We start from the raw sequence: 26353 nt of genomic DNA on the forward strand, positions 1-26353 counted from the left end.
TGAAGCCTGAAGCCAAGGTGTCCCCTCCCGACAGGTGCCGATGTCCTGGCCAGAGGCTCCGTGTGCAGAAGAGGAGCAGAGGCGGGGCAGCCTCACTGGGAAGTGGCAGCGCTGGCGGAGGCCCTGGCGCACAAGGGACCAGGACGCTCTCTGTGGGGGGAAAGGAAGGGGCTGGCCTGGTAGCCCCTGGTGCTGGAGCCTGGAAGTTGCTCCCTGGCCACCGTCTTCTGTGGCCGACCTCCCCAGTCACCCACAGTTAAGCCACCGCACAGGCCCAGAGGCCAGGACGACCCTCCTCTCCTTCCACGTGAGGTCAGCGTCCTCTGGGCCACGGCTCTGCGGCCCCCAGGTTCCAGGCCCTCCAGGGCACACCCTGACCCCCGCTAGTCCGTGCCGGAGATCCGGGCAGACCCTCCCCGTCCAGCGGCCAGCTGGATCCCCACACTGGGCAGAGGCGGAGGCAGGCCACTGCGGAGCAGGGGTCAGCAAGGGCCTGTTTCAGAGGCTCACAGATGAGATACCTGGGGGGACCCTGGGTTAGAGAGGGACAGTCAGAAGATCTCGAGGGGAGGTGGAGTGGGGATGTCGGGTGCTGGGGCTCCCTTGACCTGTGGCAGGAGCAGAAGGGAGCCAGTGGCAGGTGGGGAAGGAGCCAGTGGAGTCCCAGGGGTGGTTGGAAACCCAGGCCTGGAGTCAGGACAGGGCTGCAGTCACAGGTGGTGACAGAATAGGGGGAGGGAGGGGCGGCTGGAGGCCTGTGCCTGGAGGCCCTGACACAGAGGAACCAGATTCGTTAGAGGCTGCAGAGAGGCGAGGCCGGAGGGGAACCAGGAGGGCCGTGGGGTGAGGCCTGGGGGAGGAGACCGGCCACCGGGATCAGAGGTCAAGGGAGGCCACGGAGGTTACGGCCCAGAACGGGGCTTGTGGGCCAGCGGGACCCAGGCTCTGCCCACTCCTGGAGAGAGGCGCGTCCTTCCCCGTGTGAGAACGCTGGGCACCGCCCCCCGCTGTCCCAGAGCCACGGGGACAGTTGTGCGTGGGACTTTGCCTGGCCATGGGGGATGGAGGCTGAGAGGCCTGCTCGGCCCTAATGGACGCTGGACTAGAAGACGGGATCGGGACAGGTCGGGAGGGAAGGGGCCGAGAGGTGGGCGAAGCAGGGGCCTCACTGCCCAGGCTGGGTTCCCATGGCCGAGACCTGGGCTCAGGGCTCCGTCCAGCTCGGCCACAGCTGGCCCCTCAGCCCCGAGGTCCTCTGGGCCTCAGGCGCTTGGCGGGGCCGTGGACCAGGGTCGCCGGCTGGAAGGATTAGGGAAGAGGTGGCGTGGGCACCGGTCAGGGAGCCAAGCAACGGGGCTGCAGGCGGCCGTCCTACTGACGCCGGTCCAACGCGGCGTGGTGGAGGGCGTGGCTGGCTGCCCTGCGTGGCGTGGTGGGGGCGGGGCTGGCTGCCCTGCGTGGCGTGTGGGGGGCGCGGCTGGCTGCCCTGCGTGGCGTGGTGGGGGCGGGGCTGGCTGCCCTGCGTGGCGTGGTGGAGGGCGGGGCTGGCTGCCCTGCGTGGCGTGTGGAGGGCGCGGCTGGCTGCCCTGCGTGGCGTGTGGAGGGCGCGGCTGGCTGCCCTGCGTGGCGTGTGGAGGGCGGGGCTGGCTGCCCTGCGTGGCGTGTGGGGGTCGCGGCTGGCTGCCCTGCGTGGCGTGTGGAGGGCGGGGCTGGCTGCCCTGCGTGGCGTGGTGGAGGGCGCGGCTGGCTGCCCTGCGTGGCGTGGGGGGGCGGGGCTGGCTGCCCTGCGTGGCGTGTGGAGGGCGCGGCTGGCTGCCCTGCGTGGCGTGTGGAGGGCGGGGCTGGCTGCCCTGCGTGGCGTGGTGGAGGGCGCGGCTGGCTGCCCTGCGTGGCGTGGGGAGGGCGCGGCTGGCTGCCCTGCGTGGCGTGGGGGGGCGGGGCTGGCTGCCCTGCGTGGCGTGTGGAGGGCGCGGCTGGCTGCCCTGCGTGGCGTGGGGAGGGCGCGGCTGGCTGCCCTGCGTGGCGTGGGGGGGCGGGGCTGGCTGCCCTGCGTGGCGTGTGGAGGGCGGGGCTGGCTGCCCTGCGTGGCGTGTGGGGGTCGCGGCTGGCTGCCCTGCGTGGCGTGGTGGGGGCGGGGCTGGCTGCCCTGCGTGGCGTGGGGAGGGCGCGGCTGGCTGCCCTGCGTGGCGTGGGGAGGGCGCGGCTGGCTGCCCTGCGTGGCGTGGTGGGGGGCGGGGCTGGCTGCCCTGCTGTCCGGCAGACGATGAAGTTGGGGTCTGCACGGCGGCCCCAGCACCTCCCCGCAGGCCCGGGCCTGAGCTCCCCGTGCCCTGCGGTGGGTCTGACCTCGCCCAGGGCTCTGAAGACCCAGATCCAGGCCTGTAACAAGCGTCCAGAGCCAGACTCGGAGAAGGACGGGGCTGGCGGGGGCCTAGGGAGGGGCTGCACCGGGCTCCCGGCAGGGCTGGGGCGGGGGCACAGACTGTCTCCACAGCCTCAGGGTGAGCACTGCTCGGAGGAGCCGGCGTGGCCGAGGTCGCTGTCAGCGGACCCAGGGCGGCCTCCCCAGCCCACGGCTCCTGCCAAGCTCGGCAGCGCAGGCCCAGCCGGGGCCCCGCTGCTGGGGAGGGGCTGCTGGCCTGGGCTCCCTGGGGCGGCGTTGGGGCCTCTGCCTACAGCCCCTGTGGCTCATCCTTGGCCCGGCTGGCAGCCCTCACGGGAAGTGCCGGGGAAGGCCACCATGTCCCCTAGCACTACGAGCTGCACGCAGACGCGGCTTCCAGATCACAGCGCCCTGTGTGGGCGACCACAGCACCTCTCTGAGCCCGGGCGGAGCGGGACCCTCATCTCTATCCAGACGGGGGCTCGGGGGCTGGTCCTTCCTCCTTTCCTCCTGGGCTCAGAACCGAGTCCGTGTCAGTCCCCGTCCCCTACCTAGGTGTGGCCCGTGAGTCCCCTTCCCGGGGACACACCCACATGCACATCCCCACAAGCATGCACACACACACACACACCTGCACACACACACCTAGGTGCCCACGGCCACTTGTTCTTCACTCAGGGCAACCCGCGTCTGCAGCCCTGGGGTTCATGCCCCTCCGTCTCTGCCCCGGCCCCTTCCCCGGAGGGCGGCCGGCCCCCTCCCTCCATGCCTCCCGCCCCTACTCCTCTTCCCCTCCACCACCAGGTGGGGGTCACCTGTCCCGCACCTGTTGAAGGATGACGTGGCTCCTCCCCCAGCCAGGCAGGGGAGGGGTGGGCGTGGGGTGCCCCTCCCCCTCCCCAGAAATAAACAGGTTAGGGGGTTGGGGCTCTGAGCATCTTGACCTGCAAAACGAGCACTGCAGGGTGAGAAGAAGGGCCGCACGCTCCCCACACACGTGCTGCGCCCACGCCCTGTCCCGGCCCCCCAGGGCTCAGCCACAACCGTCTCCAGATGGCCGGCTCTGGGCGGGGGCAGCTCCCTGCCCCGGAGCCACACTGCCCACTCGGCCCGAGAAGAGCCAGGCCAGGGCAGGGTAGGCACGGATGCTGCGGTGGCCTCCCAAGGGTCCCACCCCATGGCGCCATGGGACCCGGCGGCACAACGGGCACCAGGGGCCTTGTGGGAGGTGAGACCTGACGCAGGCCCCAGAGACATGGGGGAAGATCGGTGTGGGGACGTCGAGATCAGGCCAGTTGGACAAGCCAGAGCGGGGTCTGCTTCTGGGACAGCCCCGGTCTTCTGCTGCCCTCCCCAGCCCAGACCCAGGGCCGCTGTGCCACTCAGCCCGGCCCTCCCCCCGGGACAGAGCCAGGGGACCCCGCCCGCTGAGGTGCAGTTGCTCTGGGGGACGTGTGCTGTCTAGGGTCTCAGAGGCCCAGTAACTGACGGAGTGGAAAAAACCTGACTGCCAGCTAATCCACACAGACCTAAGAAATCCAATAACTTCCTTCAAAACAAAATAGCTCCCGCCAGGCATTCCTCCCTGAGCCTCAGAGCATCCCGCCCCCTGGGGGAGGTCCTTCCAAAGAGAAACAAGAGACAGTGTGTCTCGGGTTGGAGGCCAGTGTGCACGTACGTGTGCACGTGCATCTGTGTGCGTGAACACGGTAGAGATGATGTTTCAGCGCCCGCTCCCGCCCCCGCAACAGCCTGGGGAACCGGAGCGTCCTCGCCGGGGGAGGGAGGTGGGCGGTCAGACCCTCCCCGCAGTCCTGCGGGCGCCCAGGCCTCTTGGTCCCCGGTCTGGTTCCACGGTGGCCGGAGCCCCTCCGCTTGAGCCCACTCCCATTTCTAGTCTGCCCGGAGGACACCAGAGGTGGTCCCCAGGATGGCTGCCCGGGAGGAGCCCTGGGTGCCCCTTGTCTTGCTGGCAGCCACGGGTGGTGGGTGACACCGGACACCCTGACATCCAGGCCTGGGACAGTGCAGCCGGAGCTCTGGCCGCCGGGCACCGTGGCCTCGTAAGCCTTCTCCAGCAAGGTCACCAGCGAGGAAAGAGGGCTGTGATGGCTCTGGGGTGCTCCAGGGCAGGGGTCAGGAGGGCCCTGCCTGCTGGGCTGGTGGTGGGCCTGTTCTCCCTCCGGCTCCTGGGAACCCGTCAGCTGACAGGGGGCGGGGCGGAGGGAGCCTGGCCTGTCAGCCCCCGCACTTCCCGTCTGTGCTGGGATCCAAGCCCCTCGGGTCCGGCTCCTTGGCCAGGTCAGAGGGCCTGCAGAGGTGGGCAGCTTGGTGGGGGCCCCTTCCCAGGCCGAGATTGACCCTGGAGGCCTCACCAGCCCCGGTCCCTGGGAACCTGCCCCGTGGACCCGCCCGGAGGTGCACAGAGCCCCGTCCACACAGCGCTTCCCCTTCTCTCTTCCCAGCAGAGGTGTCTGGGCTCCTTGGGAACTGGGAGGACGCATCTTCTGGTCCTCCCCAGGCCCCAGGGTGAACAGAGGGACTCCCCAGGTTACCCTGTCACACCTGGACTGGGTGGCCCCCCAGCCACGTGACACCATCCTCCTCAGGGGCCCTGTGTCCTCACTGTCTGCGTCGGGAGGTCCATTGGGTGACGCTTCGGGAACCAGGCAACCAGGCCCAGGTTACCCTCTGAGCGGGGGCTACCGGGAAAGGTGCTTCCCCAGGGGCCAGAGTGGGCGCTAGGCCTCAGGACCCAGAAGGGAGGGCAGAGGGCAGGGTGGGCGCTAGGCCTCAGGACCCAGAAGGGAGGGCAGAGGGCAGGGTGGCAGGGGCTCCAGCTCAGCTCTGCACCCACAGATCCCGTTCCCCAGGGCTGACCACTCAGGACCCCGTCACCCTGGCCCTCCTTCTCTCTACATTCCTCTTCCAGGAAACAGGCAGCGTCAGCTCTGGAAGCGCCCAGGGGGCTGGTCCTGGGCCTAGCAGGCCCAGATGGTGATGGGGGCTCTGGGGCCAGGATGAAGAGACGAGCCAGCTGCCCACAGGGCCTGAGGCCACGGCTTGGGGCCCACAGCGGGGGCCACACGGCTCCAGACAGCAGCTCCCCGGGTCCCATCCTGAGCCCCTCAGGGGCCAACATTCCAGGACGAGCTCTGCCTGGTCTGCCCTCCCCCCGTCCAGCTCAGCCACCCACCATGGGACCTGAGCGGGGAGGTGGGCGCCGGGGGTTCGCACAATCCCGTCCCCACGCCCAGGCCCTCCCTTCCCCGACGCCTGGTCATGGTGTCCGTGTACGGGACGAGGGGGGTCGGGCACCTACCTCCTTGCCCTTTCCTGATGCCGCTTGGGTTTGATGGTCAGGCCACATCGGGCGGGTCCATAGCCACTGTCCACACCCACGGGATGCCTTACCTGGGTCCCAGCATTCTGCACGGGAGGGAAGCACGCAGGGTGGGTTCCTGCTGTGGACACCCCCATCCTCGTGCGGTCCCTGTCCCTGGAACTGTGGGCTGGCTTCTGAGGACTGACCACAGTGACAGCGGGGGCAGTGCCCGGAGGATGGCTTCTATCTCAAAGGACGCAGGGAATGTTTTCAACCTGGCAACATGCGTATGGTGCCAGGGGGGCAGTGCCCAGAGGATGGCTTCTATCTCAAAGGACGCAGGGAATGTTTCCAACCTGGCAACATGCGTATGATGCCAGGGGGGCAGGAACCAGAGGTGCAGGGGGAATTGGTCACTGACACGTTCTGTGACCTACCTCCTGTCCGGGCAGGACACCTGCTGCTCCTTCCAGGGGACACAATAACAAAATTAGAGAAGGTGACTGCCCCCAGCAAAGGAAAGGATTCTCCTATTGGCTACTGACCCCAGGCAGGAGGGGAAAGTGGGTTTCTGTACAGAATGAGGGCCAGGAGAGCCGCGTGGGAGCACGGAGCTCCCTGGGGGCCGCCTGGTACTTCCAGGTCTGCAGGACAGGCTGGTGGGACCATGGCCACCAAAGACTCAGCCGCCTGGGGGATTGAGGGGGGGGTCGTCCATCAGGCGTGAAGCCAGGCGGGCTGCGGGCGGGGAAGGCGGAGCGGGCAGCGGAGAAAGGAGGGCCCGCGTGTCGGCCGCACCCCAGGCTGGGCCCCGAGTGAGGCCCAGCGTCCTGGCCTGCGTCTCTCTGCTCGTGCGCGTGTGTGATTCCTTCGTGGTTTTTCCTTCTTCCCATTACAGTTTTATATACATGTCGTTGGAGGTTAACTTTATAATCGTGGTTTTTTGGAAGCAGAACCTTCCGTGGGGCTGCGGCCGAGTGTGGGAAGTAGGTGCTTCCTCTGGGCGACAGCTGCGGGGGCGGTGCGGTGCCTCGGGTTAGGAGAAGGCGGGCATCTCCTCACCTGCACGGGGGATCCCGGTCTCTTTAGGGGGAAATCATCCTCTCCCCCTGTTGCCGGGAAGATCGCGTGGGCCCGGAGGGGAGTTAGAAGGCCGCCGTGCAGGGGGGCCATTCATCAATTCAGTGCCTTTCGGCCCAAATCTGCCCTCCGTTACCCTTCGTTTATGAGAACTTCACGCCGCGAGCAGCTCTCTGCCGCTGGCCTGATGTTCGTGTAGGGGTCCCCTCGCGGGCTCCTGCACCCCCTCCTCCTGCGGGACCCGCGGGGCTCAACCCGCAGCGGGCGTCACGCGCCCCAGTCCTGACGCGGGTGGGTCCTGTCTACCGTCCTCAGCGCCGCCGCAGCCGACTGCTCTGCCCTCCTGACTTGCTGTTTTTTCTTGTGACAGTTTAGTAGGTGTTGTTTTGTTTTGGACTTTTCCCGTTCCATGGAAATATCCCACTCGGGCGTGTAAAGGTGTCCACGACATCTTCTTGTGACCGCTTAAGTCGCCTCAGGCTGTGTTGTGACGCTGTGTCTTCTATTTGCAACACTGGTTATTTGTACTTTCCGTCTGTCTGTCTCTCTGCTTCCTCCTTTCTTTCCTTCTCCCCTTATTTCCTCATTTCTTTCCCTTAAGCGGACTTGCCCAAGATCTGTCTACTTGATTAGCCTTTTCGGAAACCACCTGTGACTATGCACATCTGCTCTGTCGCTTTTTCCGTTTCAGTCGTGGCCGCTCTGCATTGTTTCTTCCTGAGCCACCTTGGGGGTTCCCGCTGCTGCTCTTTCTACATTTCCTGAGCGAGAGGGTTAACCCTTCTTTGGTCTCCGCCGTGAACACACGCAGACGAGGCCAAGGGCCCCGCTCTCCAGCTGCAGGTATGTTTCACGAGCTTTGATGTAAAGTGTTTTTAATTTGTTTAGTTCAAAGTATTTTCTGATATCCATGTGATTTCCTCTCCGGCTCATCAGCTGTTTAGAAGAGCATTTCTTTTTTTTTTTCCCTTTCCTTTCTTTTTTTAAATTGAAGTATGGTTAATTTACAGGATTGCTAGAAGAACATTTCTTAATGGCCAGGCCTGCAAAGATTTTTTTAGAAGATTTGATGTATAACACGCTTGTTTGTCATCAGATAACATACTCCTCCATTTTAATCTTTCTCTTTCTCTTTAATCTTTTTGTTTTGTGGTCTAGTAGTTCATCAATTTTTGTAAATACCCTTGTGGGCTACCTTTATGTGTAACAGTCAAAAACTGGAAACCCTCGAAATGGCCGTCAGCGGGCAGACGGACAAACAGCCTGTGGTACATCTTTGCTTGGATACTACTCAGCAGCAAAAAGGGATGAACACCAATTCCAGCAACAATACAGACGCATTGCAAGGTCATTTTTTCTGAGTGGAAGAAGCCAGTAAAAGTGTAGGTTCTGTATGTTTCCACTTACATGAAACTCTGGAAAATGCAGACATCATCTATAGTGACAGCAGCTGTTGTGGGGAGAGGGGTCCAAAGAAACTTTCTGGGTGACAAACACGTTTATTTACCTTCATCGTGATGGTTTCATGGACATACACATATCTAAAACCTTAACAAAGTGTCCACATTAAATGTGTTCAGTTTGCTGTATGGCAGTTTTGCCTCAATAGAGCTGTTGGAAAGGATTTCCTTGTGTGCTTGGTGAGAAACGTCCGTCCTAAGGCTGTGGAATGCAGTGCCCTCCCCATACCCACGTTATTCAAATCTTGCGGTCCTTGTCGATCAGCACCCCTGCTTGGACTGCTGTCTACTGAGGGAGGTGTATAAAGTAATCCCACAGGGATTGTGGGTTTGTGTCTCTTGTGGGTCTGTTATTTTTGGTTTGGTTGTTACAAAGCCATGTTATTAGTCACGTACAAATTTAAAATTCTTTTATGTTCTCGATGGATTGATTCTACTATCGTTATCAAATAATCTCTGAATCACTAGTAATTCTTATGTCTTCAAGTCTGTTTAGTCTGATACTACTATAACGTTCATTGGATTAGTATTACCCAGGGAATCTTTTTTTTTTTTTTGTGGTACGTGGGCCTCTCACTCTTGTGGCCTCTCCCGTTGCGGAGCACAGGCTCCGGACGCGCAGGCTCAGCGGCCATGGCTCACGGGCCCAGCCGCTCCGCGGCATGTGGGATCTTCCCGGACCGGGGCACGAACCCGTGTCCCCTGCATCGGCAGGCGGACTCTCAACCACTGCGCCACCAGGGAAACCCCCAGGGAATCTTTTCCTTTCCTTACCTCCTAACATTTCTTTACCCTTTTGTCTTAAATATTTCTCTCATAAAACAGCGTATGATGGATTTTTTAAAAGTCCTGTCTGATCAGCTTGTTATTTTAAGAGGTGCATTTAGTTAACTTTATTTCATGTAATAACTAATACATTGGGGGTTAGATTACCATCTTATTTTGTGCTTTATATTTTCCCCACCTGTTTTTACCTTCCTGACACTTCCTTGGATTATTTTTCAATTCATCATTTTCTTTGTACTAATGTGTAATAAATATATGTATATATACGTACATGTGTATATATGTGTGTATATGTATATAATTGTGTGCATATATGCATATGTGTGTGCATGTATGTATACATGTATATACATTATGTGTGTGTGTGTATATATATGTGTGTCGGCAGAGTAGACGCGGGGACTTCCCTGGTGGCGCAGTGGTTGAGAATCCGCCTACCAACACAGGGGACATGGGTTCGAGTCCTGGGCTGGGAGGATCCCACACGCCGCGCAGCAACTAAGCCAGCGAGCCACAACTACTGAAGCCCGCGTGCCTAGAGCCCTTGCTCCGCAACAAGAGAAGCCACCATGACGGGAAGCCTGCGCACCGCAACAAAGAGTAGCCCCCGCTCGCCGCCACTAGAGAAAACCCACGCACAGCAACGAAGACCCAACGCAGTTAAAATAAAATAAAAATTTTAAAAACCACAGAAACACCAGACACGGGATTTCCTGTGACGCAGCAGCCCCATTTGAGCATACAGCTCTGAGCCGTTTTTACCGGCAACGCGCCGACAGCAAATGTGAGGGTTCCCACGCCAGCCAGCTCTCTGGTTCTCCGGCACCAACTGGGGGCCTACAACTCAATTTTGATGCTAGCTACCTGGAGTCAGTGCAGACCCCACAGGTTAGGGTCTCGACCCCACAGGACTGTCCTCACACCAGACGCCACTACTTCTCCACCGACTATGAATCGGGCTCCCGTGATCCCTCCTCAGGCTATTTGCTAGAGCAGCTCACAGAGCTCAGGAAAACAGTTTACTTGCTATTTCCGGTTTATTATTAAGGACACACGATGCACTGAGCAGGGCTGGGGAGCACATCCTTCACACCCTCTGTGGCCCGCCTTCCCCCGGGCTGCACGTGCTCACCAAGCTGGAGCCTCTCCGACCGCACAGCTGGGGGGTTTGGTGAAGGCTGCATCGCGCAGGCGTGGTTGATGAAATCGTTGCCCGTAGGTGATGGACTCCCTGGAGGTCGAGCGTGGGGCTGGAAGAGCCCCTGGTCTTGCTGGACACCAGTCCCCACCCTAGAGCTTCGTAGGGGTTCCTAACCACGCCCCCCCGGAACCACTGCTCCGCCTTCCGTCTCCGTGGGGTTCCTGTTCTGGACCTTGCACACACACGGAACCACACAACTTGTGGGCTTTTGTGTCCGGCTTCTTTCACTCGGTGTCCTCAGGGTTCATCCATTGTGCAGTGCGTGTCAGAATCCTCTTCCTCTCCGTGGCTAAAAGAGATCCACGCTGCGGTGCAGGCTCACAGCCCCCGGAGCTCTCCTGCCGAAACCGGGAACCGGCCCCCGCACGCGGAGGGCGACGAGAGACAGCAGAAGAGGAGGACCCTACAGGTCGGCAGGCGCCATGAGTGAGGGAACAGGGAACGTCCTCACGAGGCTTGTCCTGGGCCGCAAAACGAGTAGCTCTCCGCACCCAACGAATCCGAACAGTTCATTCAGGGGCCTTAGGGGCTTGGCGGGCGCGTGTGCAGCTCAGGTGGCCCAGCCGCACAGGGCTCTCTCCAGGCTGCGTCCTGGAAACAGCTCCGCGGCCGGCACTGGCGGAGGCGTGAGGAGCCTCGATCGCCCTGGTCAGCGGCGGTCACGTCCTCTGTTGACGGATGGCTGGGATCTTGTGTTCATCCGTCGTGGACACTCGGCTGTCCCCAGTGTATGGCTGCTGCGGACCTCGGTCCCTCACAGCAGGTGCGCCAAAGTTACCGGGAGCAAAGGCTGTGTGGGCACGTGTGTGGTGTGCGCCTGTGCGTGTGCACGTGGTGTCTCTGTGTGTGGTGTGTGTGTGGCACGTGTGCGGAAGACCCAGGCAAGGCCACGTTTCAGCATCACCCCCACTCCTCTCCGCAGCAGCCTGGAAAACTGTGGCTTCCTCACCAGGGAAGGGGGGTTCTGACCCTCCTGTGGTCCCGCCCTCTCCCACACCCAGGCTGGTCCTGCGGTGGCCGGAGCCCGTGTCCCCTCTCCCTCTGAGCTCCCACAGTTCTGCAGCCGTCCTCCGGCTGCCCTGGCTTGGCCCCACCACGCAGGGCTAAACCCCAGCAAACTCCTGGGGCCTCAAGGGCCCTCCCTCCCGGGGGTGGGGCTGCTCCCCTTGAAATGGCCCCCAGGTGGCGGTCACTGCGTCCACCCAGATGCAGCTCTGTCTTCCTGCCCATGCAGCCGCCTTCAGGGACCTCAGAGACCTAGAAGGAACCAGAACTGCGCTAGCTCGCAGGTTCCTGGACTCAGTATCTCCAGCAATGTCGTGGGCACAGCTCGGGCTGGGCCCACACGTCCGCCCGGCCCAGGCCAGCTGGGTTAGAATCCCACTGCGGGGGGTGGGACGCGGTCTGTGGCCCTTGCCCACGTCTGCCCCTGTCTGGCACACAGCTGCCACACTTCCCGGTCTGCAGGGAGGGCTTGGCTGAGAGAGATGGGGGGCTGAGCCCATCTGGGGGGTTGGGTTTTCTGATGTCTCCGTGCCTCTAAGGATCCAGGTGCCGGCGAGTCCAGGGCTTGGCTGGACCGCCCGTGTCCTTGGCCTCAGGGCCCCCCATTTTGACTCTACAGGGTCTCTGCTTGTCGAAGGGCAGAAGGTGGGGTTCCAGGCAACACTGACCCATCCTGGGGACAGGCTGGTAACCGGGCTGCCCAGAGCGTGGGGAGGGATGTCCAGCCAGGCTCAGAGAGAGGATGCGGGTGGGATGAGCGAGGGGGTGTCCCAGGCAGCCGGCCAGCAGGACAGCTGTGGCAACACTCAGGCCGGCAGGGGTGGGCGGCGTGCTGTTCACGGTGACTGTTCAGGCTGTACTGACGCTGAACAGCTACTCCTTGACTTGGCCGAAGTCAAGCCACCGGGAAAGGCAGGGCCCCTGCGCTCGGAGGACAGGGCCGGGTAGGAGGGTGCAGCGGTGGGAATGTCCTGCAGGGCCCCTGCGCTGCTGTCACCGAGGGCCGGGCCCTCTCCCCCTGCCCGCAGGCGTGGGCAGCTCAGGGCAGAGTTTGCCCTTCAGACTCTTAAACGCGGCACCTCTGTCCTCCCACCATGACAAATACAGCAGCCGCAGGCCCGGCCTCACACTTGCAGCACCCTTCTCTGTCCAGCCCCGGCTGTGCCCTGCAGGACCTGAGCGCCTGTCCCCCGCCCCCCAGCCGTCCTTGGGGGTACAGGCCCCGGGTCCTCACGCACCGGATCATGGCATATGCCACTTCCAAGAGGTTGTTTTCATTTAGCGAGAACGTTGCTGTGGAAGGGCTCAGCAGGGACCTGTCTTCTGGCTTGTGGGCGCTGCCCGCTAGGCCGGGGACAAACCACTCGCCCTGAAGCCTCGAGGGGCTGGGGGTCGGCAGAGTCCAGGACGGCCCAGGACCCCCCGTGGCACTAGGCAACGGCTCCCAGGCTGGGCCTGCCCAGGTCACACAGGCAGGAGCCCGAGGCCGCCCTGGGCCTGGTGGGGACGGTGATCCTGGCCCATGGCTGGCCTCTCTGGGCCTCGGTTTCCTCATCTGCGCAGAGGGACTGAGATATGTCCACCTCTCAGGGACGGGTGGGGATTACGGAGGGAATCCAGGGTCCTCTTCTGCTGGCTTCAGGGGTGCACAGGGGTGCCGAGAGCAGGGCTGGCCGGGCTGGATTCCCTGCACTGCACTTGGCCGGCCCCCTCCCCCTCCCTCCCAGCCCCTGACCTGGCTTTCCTGGAAGCTCTGCGAAACTGAGCTGGGGACTGTCCGTGGGGGTGAGGTCTGGCCCTTCAGGGCCCTCGGCAGGGAGAGTAGCACCCACGGGGCACACCACGGCCCCATCCCGGCAGGGACGGAGGGGAGAGAAGTGGCCGTCAGTGCTGCCGACGCAGGGACTCCCCTTTTGTGGGCCTGCTTCGCAGGCGCTGCTCCCTGGGGGTGTATCTCTTGCACTTTCCTCCTCAGGACCCTGGCGGGAGGAGAGGTGGGTGCAGAGGGCTTGGGGGTGGGCTGGGCAGGGGCGGGGCCCACCTCAGCGGGGGGGCATCTGGGTCCCAGCCTGGGGAGGTGGGGTGCCCGCTGGGTCCAGCAGCTCCCGGGGAGGGCCCCGAGCTTCCCATTCAGATTCCTGAGAGCCAGGCTCTGCACCGCTTTGGCCCCCATCCCGGGCGCCCCACGCTGGGCTCAGAGGCCTGCCGTGTCTCTCCTGCAGCCTCACCCCAGCTGCACTCCACCGCCGGTGGAGGAGAGAATGCTCCGTCCCAGGACGGGAGCATGACGTTTCCTTGCCCGATGGGGCAGGGCTGGGGCATCCTCGCGGCAGGAACACGGCGCAGAGCCTGGGCCTGCCAGCCTCCACGCTGCTGCACAGTCCCTGAGGCCAAGGTGGGGGGCCCTGCAGTCACAACCCAGAGGGAGGGCAGGGGGCAGGGCAGGCCAGCCTGGCGGGGTGGGGCACCCACACGCTGGTCCTGGGGACTGGGGGATAGTGGGGGAGGGCGTGGGCAGTCCCCAAAGAGCCCCTCCTCCCCACTGGCAGCGGAGTGCGTGGGTCCCGGGCTCCATCGGATAGCGGGAAGGACCTGTACTTGACCCGTGGGCCCGTCCTGAGTCACCGCCTCCTGCCCTTGGCCTGGGGCAGCCTGTCCTCAACAGGAGCCCCAGCCAGGCCACTGGGAGAGCCCAAGGCCCAGGGCTTCAGGCCCTGGCTCTGTCCCAGGCCCCCTCTCCTCTGGGAAGGGCCTGGCCCTCGCTGGGGCCCTTCCTCCCCCGGGAGTGTCTCCCGTTGCCAGCTGGACGGCCGCCAAGGCCTCTCCAGGTCAGCTGCAGGCCCCGGGCGGGGAAGGGGCGGGGGTCTGGGCAGCTGAGCCCCCATGCCTTGACCTCCCCGGGCCTGGCCAGTTAGCACAACTCACCTGCTTCCAGACTCTGGCCACAGCGAGAGGAGTTGCAGACAACAAGCTGGTTTTCCTGGAACTTCCCAAAGGACCCGTCATGCTCCAACAGAAGCTGGGGCGGCAGCTCCCCCAAGACCTGGCCTCCACCTCCCACCCTGCAGGCCCCAACGACCCCGCTGACCCCACCCTGATCCTAACCCCCCTGAGATCATGCCTAAAACCTGCCCCTCTGCACTCCTCCCGGGCTGGGGGCGCTCTGCCCCCCTCAGGTGCTGCCCTCCCACTGGGTGCTCTGGGGAGATCTTGAGGGGCAGCAGTCGGCCCCTCCACAAGTACGCCCACCCCCGCGACCACCTGGCCTTCCCGGGTCAGCACAGGCGCCTGCAGCAGCGGAGGCCAGGCGGGGTCCCCACCCCACCCCAGGCCTGAGTGGTGCCCTAGGCCCAGGGATCCCACCTCCAGGCCCTGTTCATCTCCCTGGTGTGGGGCCAGCAGAGCAGGGCAGTGCTGGGTGAGCGCAGGCAGCGTGGGATGACCCCCCGAAGGCCCCCCACGTGCTGGGGGAGCTGGAGGTCCCCTCTGCAGTGAGGGAAGTCTGGCCCCGTCCCCACATTCAGGGGCCTGGCCCGCCTGTCCACTGGAGCTCCTGTGTGGACAGGTGCCCAGCAAGAAGGGCCAAGCAGGGGCTTCCCTGGTGGCGCAGTGGCTGAGGGTCCGCCTGCCGATGCAGGGGACACAGGTTCGTGCCCCGGTCTGGGAAGATCCCACATGCTGTGGAGCGGCTGGGCCCGTGAGCCATGGCCGCTGAGCCTGCGCATCCGGAGCCTGTGCTCCACAACAGGAGAGGCCACAACAGTGAGAGGCTTGCGTACCGAAAAAAAAAAAAAAGAAGGGCCAGGCACAGGGAGTTCCCTGGTGGCCTAGTGGTTAAGATTCAGGACTTTCACTGCCGTGGCCCAGGTTCAATCCCTGGACTGGGAACTCCCGCAAGCCACGTGGCAAGAAAAAAAAAAGAGAGAGAGAGAGAGAAGGGCTAAGCACAGAGCACCTGGTGGTCCCATGACAGGGCCAGCGATGCACCTGCTGTGGGACCACAGCGCCAGGGGCCTCGGACACGGCAGCCTCACGTCCGGGCGAGGCCAGTGTGCTCCAGGTCAGTGCTCCTTGGGCGTGAGCGGCCCTTCCACGTTCCCCGACTAAGACTGCCAGTTAGAGGGTAGTTTCCATAGAGTTTTCAAGGTTTTTCTTTCTTCTAAGGTATTAAAAACCACCTCTCATAATTAAAAGGCCCAAACAAATTATAATTAATAAATACCTTTACATAAAAACGATTCATCTGGGGCTTCTCTGGTGGCGCAGTGGTTAAGAATCCGCCTGACAATGCAGGCGACACGGGTTTGAGCCCTGGTCCGGGAAGATCCCACATGCCGCAGAGCAACTGAGCCCGTGTGCCACAACTACTGAGCCTGCGCTCTAGAGCCTGTGAGCCACAACTACTGAGCCCGCGAGCCACAACTACTGAAGCCCGCGTGCCTAGAGCCTGTGCTCTGCAACAAGAGAAGCCACCGCAATGAGAAGCCCACACATAACAAGTAAGAGTAGTCCCCACTCGCCACAACTAGAGAAAGCCCGCGCGCAGCAACAAAGACCCAACGCAGCCAAAAATAAAAACAAATAAATAAATACATTTAAAACAAAAACGATTCATCTAGAGCTACAATTGTTTCACCCAGTTTTTGAAAATTTAATTAGAGCTTGTTAAACATTTTAGCAAAAGCAAAATGCATTGCGACGGTAGCCCTCCGTTCCCCACCGCCCCCTCCCATGGAAGGAGCCAGCCGCGGGTGGGGCTGGCCTGCTCTGTGGCCTCGGCCCTTTGATCCCTTGAGAGGTCCTGGCGTGGTCCCTGGGATGCTCAGCTCTGCTGGAAGGACCCTTTCTTCCCCAGAAGCTCTGAGAGGGGCCTCTAAGGAGCCTGGCCTGCCCACACCCCAGAGCAGAGGCCCTCCTTTCTGTCTGGGGGACGCGGGGCCAGGCATACAGTGGTCTCTCTGGGGCCCGGCCAGCTCTGCGCTGCAGCCCATGTGACACAGGTGCCCGTGTGGCCTCCAGCTCTGCTCTGCGGGGTCTTTGTCTTCCCTTCTTCCCACCAGCCCTGTCTGCCCTTCTGGGAGGCCGGCGCCGAGGGACACCAGGTGGGCACGGCCCAGACTGGGGTGTCGGGCACAGTCCCTGCCCGCTGTGGACACACCAAGCCCTCCAGGGCTGCGGGCTCCTGCCAGCAACCGCCACCCCAGGCCTCCTGGTCCGGACTGGGCCAGCGGGTGCGGAGGGCAGGTGGGCATGCAGAGGTGGGGCCAGGGGCCTCTGACCCTGCTCTCCAGGGACCAGGCGGCGGTCCCTCCCGTTCTGTGGCCTACAGCTCACCCACGGAGGCCTGGTCCTCCCCGCAGCCCAGGGAAAGAGGCTGCTGGGGGGCATGAAATGGGGCTGGGGTGGGGGTCCAGCTCCCAGGTGCCCCCTCAGCCTCGCCATCGTCAGGGAACGGTGAGCACTGGACCTCAAGCTCCCAGGGTCAGGAACCTGCCACCTGTGTGCCCAGAGGCTGACATGCAGTGGGCGTTTCAGGAATGCTCATCAGACAGACCCTAAGGCTCCCCAAACAGGGCGACTTGGGCCCTTCTCCCAGACCCGGCTTTGGCCAAGCCAATGACCAGCTCCCCGACTCTCCAGCCCCGGTCCGGCCCAAGCCGGGGGCTGCCGTTTGCCCGGAAGCTCTCCCCAGGTTCTCTTGAGGGAGGCTGCCCCTTCTCCTGATTAGGGGGGGCACAGTGGGAGGGGGACAGGCAAGCACACAGTGGTCTGGCCGGGCAGTGTGTGTACCAGGCACAGGCGTCCACAACGTCCCGGAGACAGCGCTGACTGGCCGACAGCGCTGACTGGCCGTGGCTGTCGCCCAGCAGGGGCGGGGGCGGGGGCGGGGTGAGGGAGGGAGCAGGGCGGGAGTCCTGGGACCCAACAGGGCACTGGGTGGGTGGGCGTGCGTGGGGGGCAGCACCCTCCCACGTCCCCAGCGCTGTGGGAATTGGCTGATGTTGTCAGCTGTTTAACAGGACGGGTCTGGACAGGCGAGCTCTCGTGGGCAGGGGCCGGAGCTGAGCCCACGTGGACCCTGGCACCGCAGGCGAGAGCACTTCCCTCCCTACGGCCCCCGGCAGCTGTCCCTGCCGGTGGGAGCCCCGGGCAGACCCTGGCTGGAGGGACGGAAGGACAGCTGGATCCCAGAGTGATTTGCTCTGTACTCGCGCCCTTTGGTCTCTGTTTCTCAGGCATCAGATGGTTGCAACCGCGGATTTTCTCTTTGGCGTTTCTTCCACTGTCGGGGACCCTTGGTGAGGGATGGGCGGGTTGGCCAGGACATTGGTGTGTGGAAGGGACGCGCAGTCTACGGGGGGGTTGGGGGTGTGTGTGGACCTGTCCCAGCACTCGACCCCCTCCCAACAGTCCACAGTCACTCGGAGGGGCCCCTCCAGGCAGCGGTTGGGGGGGCGAGGACATCGTTTCCAGTCCCCGCCTGCCTCTCCCTGGGCCTCGGAACTCCCACGTCCCAGAAAGGTCTTCTCTACAGGCCAGAGGTCATCTTGTGGGCCCTCATGGCTGGTGACCTCGGGCTGACACTGGGTGTGGGCTCCTGGGGGCAACCCAGTCTGTCCAGGGGTCCCTCCCTCTGCACCTAGAGCCCCCGTGCTCACCCCAGTACTGGCAGGCCTGCTTCCCCCAGGTTGGGGTACAGATCCCCCCACCTCTCTTTGTGCTTCCTGGCCGCTCACCCACATGATCTCCCCTCAGGGGCACCTGATGCCCGATGCCAGGAGTGGACTCAGCGCCGGGGGGGTCGGTCCCAATCGCGGGCCAGTCTTGTGCCCTGTCTGGCCCTGCCAGCCCCCGTGGTGGCTGTGAGGGGCAGCTCAGCCTCACATCCTCCTAAGACAGATGCCAGCTCACCCCAGGCCCAGGCACGACCCAGGAAATGGAACGGAGCCTCCCTGCCCGCCCCCTTGAAACTGCCTACCCTCCCCAAGGGCCTTTCCTGCCTTGGCCACAGGGCCCCCTGGGACTCTGGGCCCCTGCCTCCCAGGAGGGCGCTCAGTGGTCAGCAGGTGACAAAAAGGACCTGAGGGGCGGGTTCCGCATCCCTCTAGAAAAGACCGACATGTCTGGACAAGGCGAGTTCAGGTCCTGGGCCCACCCGGGGCAGCCCAGCGAGGCCAGCAGGGCAGGCGTGCACAGAGTCAGGGAGCAGGAAAGACAAGGACAACCACAGCGCGATGGCCAGAGGAGGGGACACTGGGGACAGGGAGTCTGGGCACTCTAGGCCTTGAGAAGGAGCCACTCCCCACCCCTACCTCCCTGGGGAGGGCTCTTCACCAGGAGACAAGCCGATGCCCTCCTGGCCCACCCGGGAAGCGGCCCCACGTGTCCGTGAGATGACAGGTGGGCAGAGACCCCGGCCGGGTCCAGCGTGGAAAGGAAGAATCCAGGAGCTGAGACTGACAGCGTTTAATGAAGGCAGCGCCCCGAGCTCCTGGCGGCGAGGCGCAGCTTCAGGGGCGGACGGGAGAGAGCCCCCCACTCAGCAAGGGGGCGGCGAGAGCCGCACCTCCAGGGCCCTGGCTGCTTGCTTGGTGCAGGGCTGCCGCCGGCCTCACCTCCTCACTTCTGCAGCACAGACGAGACCCATCCAGGAGGGAGCCGCGCGCTGCCAGCCCCCTGCCACACCGCCCCACCGGCGCTGCCCACTCACCATCCAGGACGTGAAACTGGTCCGCGGCCTCGCAGAAACCTGGGGGCCGGGGCTGGGGTCAGGGGTGGCGGGGCCGGGGCGCGGGGGAGGGCGAGGTGGACCGCGGGAGACGCAGGGACACTCACCATACTTGGGGAAGAACAGGATGTGGTCCTCGGTCAGGTTGGCACCCTGGACCCGCTGCTCAAACACACTCAGGAATGATTCGCTCACAGGGAGCGAGCGGGCTGTGTGCGGGACACACGGGGCTCCTGGGCGCCCGCTGGGTGGGTGCGGGCTGGGCGGGCAGGGCGCTCTGGGAGCTGGGCTGTGTGCCGGGGGCTGTGATCTGACCCCTGCCCCCCACCCCCGGTCTCCTCTCTGTCCCCACATCTGGGCCTAACGGCAAGGGCAGGGGAAAGGGAGGGGAGCGTCCACGTGCCCATCCGGGCCCACCCAGACGGCCCTGCGGGCGTGCAGACCCGGTCCCGTGGGGACGTACCGTACAGCTTCACCGACAGCTGCCGCGCCCGCTCCAGGTACAGGATGGCGAAGCTCTGGTAGTCCGTCTCCCCAACGACCACGTCCACCGGCCCTCGGGCGCCTCGGGCTGGGCAGAGCCAGGTCAGGGTCAGCCTCACCCCCAGCCCTGAACCCTTGTCCCCATGGCCCGCACCTCACCTTGGAGCAGAAAGCGACCTGGGAGCCCCGTGTCACCGTAGAGCTGCCGCACCTGCCAGCAGATCCCATCCCTGGGGGGGTGGGGGTGGGAGGAGGCACAGCAGGCTTGGGGACCCCAAACTGGGTGGGGCCTGCCGGGACCCTGGTCGCAGGGCCGCAGGCCACAGCAGGGGTAGAGTTGGGGGCCGGGGTGGGAGTCGGGAGGCTGGGTGGGGGCGGGGCTCCGTGCCGGGACTCACAGCTTCCGCAAGGTGCTGACAGCCATGGCGGCACCCTGAGGAGTCACGTGCAGTGTGCTGGCCTCAGCCCGGTGGCCCTGCTCCTGCAGGGAGCGGCACGCAGAGGCCACGGCCACAAGGAACCAGGTCCCTGAAAACTGGAACAGGCCCCGTGAGGGCACGCGGGGACGGGGGCTGCAAAGCTGGGCGCGCGCCGCTCCGGCTCCCCCAAGCCTACCCGCTGCGCGTCGAAGTTGGCCTTGGGCTGGATGGCGCTGATGGGGGACGGGGGCCGAGGGGGTCTCTGAACCCTCTGACCCAAGGAGCCGACGGCCAGGAGCAGAGTCAGGAGGGATGCCGTCCTGGGGGGCAGCATGGCGACAGCAGCGACGGTGACAGGCCTGGGGGAGGCGCAGGGCAGGATGGTCAACTCCCGGGTCGGAGTCCACTGCCTACTGCTGCCCAGCCGTCCGGCCCGGGAAGTCTGTGTGCATCCCCCACCCCCCCGGCCCTGGGCCAAGCAAACGGACCGCCCCCCACCCCGGCCCTGCCCCTGCCCCGGCCTCCTCACGAACTCAGCCTCACCCTGCACATCTGACCTCGGCCCTGCACTTCCCGGCAGGGCCCTGTCGCCATGTCCTGTGTACAAAGTCCGAGTTGACCTCTGGCTTCTTGCCCACAAGCCCCCACGTGACTTCCAGTGTGGCTGGTGCTCATCCCTTTGCACATTCATCTCCCTTAAACCGCCAACAGCTCCTTGAAGTACGGACTAGTCTCATCCCCACAGCGAAGAACACTTGTGCCCGACACTGGGAAGCGCCGGAGCCTAGTCTCGAACCGGAGATCTCGAGCCTCGCCCGCAGCCCCGCCCACGACCCACGGCGCTCGGCCGCCGCCCCTCCAGGCCGCCAGGGGCGCTGTTTCTGGAGAGACCGAGCAAACACAGGCGCACAAAGAAGCACCGCCCGGGCCGCGGGGCCTGAAGCGCAGGCGCAGTAACAGCCAACGCGGGCTGCTGGGCTCGGCCCTCGACGGCCATCGATGCGTCGGGGCTCGTGACGTTGGCCTGGCGGGCTCGGTCATAGAGACGCGACGGCCGGAGCGGCGACGGAGGGCGGAAGCGGGTCTGCGGGCAGAGGCCTGGCGCCGGGGCGGGGGCAGCGCAGCCGGGCGGAGGCGGCCGCGGTGAGTGGGGCCGGCCCGGGGAGCGTCGACACCAGCCATGTCCGAACCCCGGCCCGGACCCCAGCGCCCTGGCCCCGGGGAGCGTCGTCACCCCGCCCCGATCCCGGGCCCGGCCCCCCGGCCCCCGTCCCCAGCTCACCCGGCAGTGGCCGCACTGGCCCGTCGCCCACCTGGCAGGGCTCTCCTAGGCCAGAGGGCAGAGGCCAGGGCCGGCTGGCGTCCCTGGCGGCGTCTGGGGCAGGCGGGCTGGCCCTCGTCCCGCCGCCCCAGGTCTCTCCCGAGAAGGATCCCTGTCCCATGTTGACAGCTCCGAAGCCTGGGGCAGCAAGGTCAGAGAGGCAGGGTGCACAGGGGCCACCGACCCTTCGTTTCTCGGCCTCAGAGCGGTCACCAGCCCTGCCAGCCAGACGACTCCCTGGGATCCTGTGGGGGGCGGTCAGAGGGACGCGCCCAGGGCCCCACTCAGGACAGAAGGCCTGTCCCGAGGAGGGGGCTTTTGGGGTGAGGGTGGGTCTGGGGTCTCAGGGCCCGCCGCCAGCTCCGCCTCAGGCTGGCCCAGGCCCGGAAGCTGCCTGTTCCGGGGATGACTTGGCCTTTCCGGGGACCCTCAGGAGTGCGGGGTCCAAGCAGCGTGGCCGTCCGGGAGGCTTGATGAAGCTCTTGGATCCTCGGCCGCGGGGGTTCTCCGCACAGGCTTAGCCCCTGGAATTCCCAGCGGGGCAGTCGGCGGGCTGCCTCAGCTCAGCCGCAGGCCCCTGCGCCTCTCCTTGGGCCTGGGGGCTGGTGTCCTCCCTGGTCCAGCTGGCGGCTAAGGGGACCGTGCATGGGTTTCAGGGCCGCCTGGGCAGAATGTCACGATGGACGAGAGGGGCTTACCCCTGCTCCCCGACAGCCTCGTTTACCAGATCTTCCTGAACTTGGGCCCGGCCGACGTGCTGGCCGCGGGGCTGGTGTGCCACCAGTGGCAGGCCGTGTCCCGGGATGAGTTCCTGTGGAGGGAGCAGTTCTACCGCTACTACCAGGTGGCCCGCAACGTGCCCCGACACCCAGGTCAGCACCTGCACTCCGCCCTGAAGCCCACTGGTGCTCGTGCTGCTCGAGGACAGCCAGGCTGTGCCTCAAAACACAGGGCCTGGGAGGGAGGCCGAAGGGTGGGCAGGGCTGGCCCCTGGCTGTCAGGGGCCTGGCTCTGAGGCGTGGGGCCCCAGTGTGACACGCCCGTACACACACAGCGGCCACATCCTGGTACGAGGAGTTTCGGCGGCTCTATGACACAGTGCCCTGCGTGGAGGTGCAGACTCTCGAGGAGCACACCGACCAGGTCCTGCACCTTAGCTTCTCCCACTCAGGCTACCAGTTTGCTTCCTGCTCCAAGGACTGCACCGTGAAGGTGAGGGCAGCTAACCCTGTAGGGAGAGAGGGCCAGGCCACGAGTGACAGCTGGCCCGTTTGCTGCATCCGCACGGGGAGGCCCGGGACCTGGACCACTGGCCTGGATCACCCGGGCTGGGAGGCTGGGGCTGGGCGGCCCTAACTGCCTACAGAGAAAAGAGGGTCCTGCTCGCAGCTGCTCCAGAGCCGGCCCCAAGCTCCACGTACTCACATCCCTCTGGCGGTCTGACAGCCAAAGACAAGGGGCCCCCACCGGATGGCGGTTTCCAAGCACTGGCTCAGCGAGCCGACCAGGAGAGGGGCCCCGTGCAGGGCGGGATCACGAGGTGCGCCTGCTCGGCTCCCCATGCAGATCTGGAACAATGACCTGACCATCTCGCTGCTGCACAGCGCAGACATGCGGCCCTACAACTGGAGCTACACCCAGTTCTCCCAGTTCAACCAGGACGATTCTCTGCTGCTGGCGTCCGGGGTGTTCCTGGGGCCCCACAACTCCTCCTCGGGCGAGATCGCCGTCATCAGCCTAGGTGAGAGTGGGCCGAGGGTGGGCGGCCCTCACACCGGTGCTGTCCCACCCAGGCCCCTGCTCCATCTCCATCTCTGCCCTGACAACCCCGCCCCTAATGCCCAGCTCCGCCCCCCGCCTGGACAGCCCCCCCATCCCTCCAGGCCCCAGCCCCGCCTCCCCCCCCCCCCCCCCCGCCTCGCCCCATCCTGCTGCTCCCCGCAGACACCTTCGCCTTGCTGTCCCGCGTGCGCAACAAGCCCTACGACGTGTTCGGTTGCTGGCTCACGGACACCAGCCTGATCTCGGGAAACCTGCACCGCATCGGGGACATCACGTCGTGCTCTGTGCTCTGGCTTAACAACGCCTTCCAGGTGCGCGCGGGGGGGCCCTGCGGCCGGCGGCGGCCCCCAGCAGCCCGTGCCCACCCCTGCGCTCCTGCCCCCAGGACGTGGAGTCGGAGAACGTGAACGTGGTGACGCGGCTTTTCAAGATCCAGAACCTGAACGCTAGCACCGTCCGCACCGTCATGGTGGCCGACTGCAGCCGCTTCGACAGCCCGGAGCTCCTGCTGGACGCCGGCGCCCCTGGCGCAGGCCCCGGCTGTGTCTTTGACCTGCGCAGCGACAGCGAGGACCAGGCAGTCAACCCGGGCCCGGCCCGCGCCAAGGGCTTGCGGCGCGTCCTGGAGGGCCGGGCCCAGCCCCAGCCGTCAGAGTGCGCGCTGGAGACCAAGGCGGCCGAGCTGCTGGCCCAGGGCCACACCAAGCCCCCCGAGCGCAGCACGGCCGCCGCCGGCAACAAACTCCTCATCTTCACCACAGGCTGCTTCACCTACTCGCCGCACCAGATCGGTGAGGGGCCCGGGCGAGGCTTCCCGGGGTGGGGCGGGGCCCGTCTGTGCGCAGAGTCCCTTCCTCTCTTTGCCCTGGGGGTGAGCGCTTGTGCAGCCCCCCGGGGCGCACCTTCGGATCCAGGGGCACAGGGCCGGTGGCGCCGCGGGCGTCTGGGCGCTCCCAGGCACTGAGGCGCTGCCCACTCGGCCTCCACAGGCATCAAGCAGATCTTGCCGCACCAGATGACCATGGCGGGGCCCGTGCTGGGCGAGGGCCGGGGCTCCGACGCCTTCTTCGACGCGCTCGACCATGTCATCGACGTGCACGGACACATCATCGGCATGGGCCTGTCCCCCGACAACAGGTGGGCGTCTGTTGGCAGCCTGGGTGGGGGCGTCCGCGGGCCCTTACTGAGCAGCGCGCCCGTGCAGGTACCTGTACGTAAACAGCCGCGCCTGGCCCCGCGGCTCGGTGGTGGCCGACCCCATGCAGCCGCCGCCGATCGCGGAGGAGATCGACCTGCTGGTGTTCGACCTCAAGACCATGCGGGAGGTGAAGCGGGCCCTGCGCGCCCACCGCGCCTACACGCCCAACGACGAGTGCTTCTTCATCTTCTTGGACGTCAGCAGGGACTTCGTGGCCAGGTCCGGGGGCGGAGCCGGGTGGGGAGGGGCCCCAGTGGGCGGTCGGGGGCTCATCCCAGGCGCTCTCGCAGTGGGGCAGAGGATCGGCACGGCTACATCTGGGACCGCCACTACAACATCTGCCTGGCCAAGCTGCGGCACCAGGACGTGGTCAACTCGGTGGTCTTCAGCCCCCAGGAGCAGGAGCTCCTGCTGACGGCCAGCGACGACGCCACCATCAAAGCCTGGCGCTCGCCACGCACGGTGCGTGTCCACCAGGCCCCGCGCCCGCGCCCACGCCCCTTCTTCTCCTGGTTCGCCAGCCAGAGGCGCTGAGGGGCGCTGGGACCCACCGAGGAGGCCACGGAGGCCCATGGCCCTTTTTCGGGGGTTGAGCTGCTGCCCAGAGCGCGCGGGGGCAGAGAAGCTTGCTGCAGAAATGCCTTAGGAGGGGGGCCCCGCGAGGCCACGGCGGGGGACGGCCTGGCCCCCACCACGCTCGTGCACGCACACCGCCTCCCACAGCTGTGACGCTCAGCCTTGGGCAGCCGGGGCCGTCTCTGGCTGGCTTGGGCTGCACAGGACACTGGGCCCCCGCTCTTCACCCACCCCCTTCCCCGGGCCTGGGCTCTGGGACAGTCTGCACAACACGTTCCCCTTGGCCAGCCCTGTGGGGCCCTGGCGGTGTTTGCTGGGCCCAGCCTTGCCCAGGGAGCCCAGGCTCCCTCTTCTGGGAACTTCCCAGCGTCAGGGTCGAGATGCGGGTCAGGCTGCCATGGGCCAGGCTGCCATGGGCCCAGGGGACCTGCATGTCACTGGTTCAGGATCTGAATAAAAGGTTGGCAACAGCACAGCGCCGACCAGTCTGTGCGGGGAGGGCGTGGCATCCAGTGTGTGCGGGGAGGGCGTGGCATCTATACGGGCCTTCGTCGTGCCTGCTGGACGGGGCGGGTGCCCTAGGCCACACGCTAGGAGCTGCCCTGAACTGGGCAGCGGGACGCGAGTCTGCGTCCCCAGCCGCTGCCCCCGCTGCCTCTGTGGACAAATCCCCGAGCGCAGACTCTGGAGCACGTCCGGCACGTGTGTGCTCCCCGCCAGCAGGGGGCGCAGAGGGACACGACCTGGAGCACGTCCGGCACGTGTGTGCTCCCCGCCAGCAGGGGGCGCAGAGGGACACGACCTGGCAAGTGCCGGGCACCGGGGACGGCAGGCGGGGCGGGGGTGGGGGGGTGGGGGGGGCCGGTTTCAGGGCTTGGAGTTCTCAGGGGGTGCCCTGGCTGGGGCAGGGGCAGGGGCAGACCCCTGGGGCCTGGCACGTGACAATGTGGACACAGCGGAGGTGGCAGCAGAGGGGCGGGGGTGGCCCCAGCTGTACCCTCAGGCCTGGCCCAGGCCCATCCTGGGGGCTCACCTGGCCTGCTTGCTCAGCTCGGGACACCCCGGGGTGGAGGTGCAGCCCGGCTGCACGTGGAGCGATGGTGCTGAACTGCCATCGGCTCCACACTCGGCACGCGCCAACGTGACGGTCGAGAAGACACGTGGATGGGCCTTGGGGGACAGCGTGTTTCTCCAGGCCAGAGGCAGCGGTGAGCAGAGGCTGTCTCGGTCGCCTGCGGGGTCGGAGCCAAGCTGGCCGCAGGCAGACGGGCTGGGCAGGGCCGGGTACAGACACGAGGTCGGGGAAGCTGACCCAGGAGGAGTTCGGACTGGAGGGCAAGGTGCCCAGAGGAGCCAGCCAGTGGCACAGCTGCGCCCCGAGGACAGAGCCCCAGCCCCACGGCTGCAGCGGGGAAGCCTGGGCCCCTGGGTCTGTCTCCGAACAACTGGACGGGTGAGAACAGGGAAGGGAGCTCAACAGCAGCGGAGCCCGAGCGCTCTGCCTGGGACCCGCCTGGAGCTGCAGCCCGGAGCCCAAGCTCGGCCTCAGACAGGAGCCAGGAATCCCCACGCGTAGCTGCGAGGTGACGCGGTTTCTGGAAAAGA

General features: G+C 65.3%; 2 protein-coding genes and 1 long non-coding RNA gene across 3 annotated transcripts; 2 read left to right on the top strand and 1 right to left on the bottom strand.

Moving 5' to 3' along the window:
- The first annotated feature begins 1021 nt into the window (after nucleotides 1-1021).
- On the top strand, nucleotides 1022-8773 carry LOC309824430. Its single transcript, XR_014296927.1, has 3 exons — nucleotides 1022-1124; nucleotides 7480-7631; nucleotides 7947-8773. It is a non-coding gene; the product is annotated as an uncharacterized lncRNA (long non-coding RNA).
- A 9927-nt stretch (nucleotides 8774-18700) lies between these two features.
- On the bottom strand, nucleotides 18701-20299 carry C8G (complement C8 gamma chain). The gene is made up of 7 exons (XM_082657138.1): nucleotides 20068-20299; nucleotides 19851-19987; nucleotides 19612-19682; nucleotides 19433-19540; nucleotides 19077-19178; nucleotides 18952-18990; nucleotides 18701-18866 (listed from the first exon to the last, which is right to left on the bottom strand). Exons 1-7 carry the CDS (start codon nucleotides 20203-20205, stop codon nucleotides 18853-18855), a joined length of 609 nt encoding a protein of 202 aa, XP_082513264.1. The 5' UTR covers nucleotides 20206-20299; the 3' UTR covers nucleotides 18701-18852.
- A 626-nt stretch (nucleotides 20300-20925) lies between these two features.
- Nucleotides 20926-25221, top strand: FBXW5 (F-box and WD repeat domain containing 5). Its single transcript, XM_082657559.1, has 9 exons — nucleotides 20926-21014; nucleotides 21849-22064; nucleotides 22247-22404; nucleotides 22759-22933; nucleotides 23137-23285; nucleotides 23360-23765; nucleotides 23964-24111; nucleotides 24179-24391; nucleotides 24463-25221. The coding sequence occupies exons 2-9, from the start codon at nucleotides 21872-21874 to the stop codon at nucleotides 24704-24706; spliced, it is 1686 nt and encodes a 561-aa protein (XP_082513685.1). The 5' UTR covers nucleotides 20926-21014; nucleotides 21849-21871; the 3' UTR covers nucleotides 24707-25221.
- Nucleotides 25222-26353: the final 1132 nt, after the last annotated feature.

This window comes from Grampus griseus (genome assembly GCF_964374135.1).
Source record: "Grampus griseus genome assembly, chromosome: 6".
NCBI classification, from domain to species: Eukaryota; Metazoa; Chordata; class Mammalia; order Artiodactyla; family Delphinidae; genus Grampus; species Grampus griseus.

What these genes read in the sequence shown, in the direction of transcription:
- C8G (XM_082657138.1), bottom strand. Translation starts at nt 20,205, where the DNA reads ATGCTGCCCCCCAGGACGGCATCCCTCCTGACTCTGCTCCTGGCCGTC. An exon ending in CCAACTTCGACGCGCAGCGG is followed by an intron (nt 19,988 to 20,067) that starts GTAGGCTTGGGG and finishes GGCCTGTTCCAG; the next exon opens with TTTTCAGGGACCTGGTTCCT. An exon ending in GTCAGCACCTTGCGGAAGCT is followed by an intron (nt 19,683 to 19,850) that starts GTGAGTCCCGGC and finishes CCACCCCCCCAG; the next exon opens with GGATGGGATCTGCTGGCAGG.
- FBXW5 (XM_082657559.1), top strand. Translation starts at nt 21,872, where the DNA reads ATGGACGAGAGGGGCTTACCCCTGCTCCCCGACAGCCTCGTTTACCAG. An exon ending in CAACGTGCCCCGACACCCAG is followed by an intron (nt 22,065 to 22,246) that starts GTCAGCACCTGC and finishes GTACACACACAG; the next exon opens with CGGCCACATCCTGGTACGAG. An exon ending in GATCGCCGTCATCAGCCTAG is followed by an intron (nt 22,934 to 23,136) that starts GTGAGAGTGGGC and finishes TGCTCCCCGCAG; the next exon opens with ACACCTTCGCCTTGCTGTCC.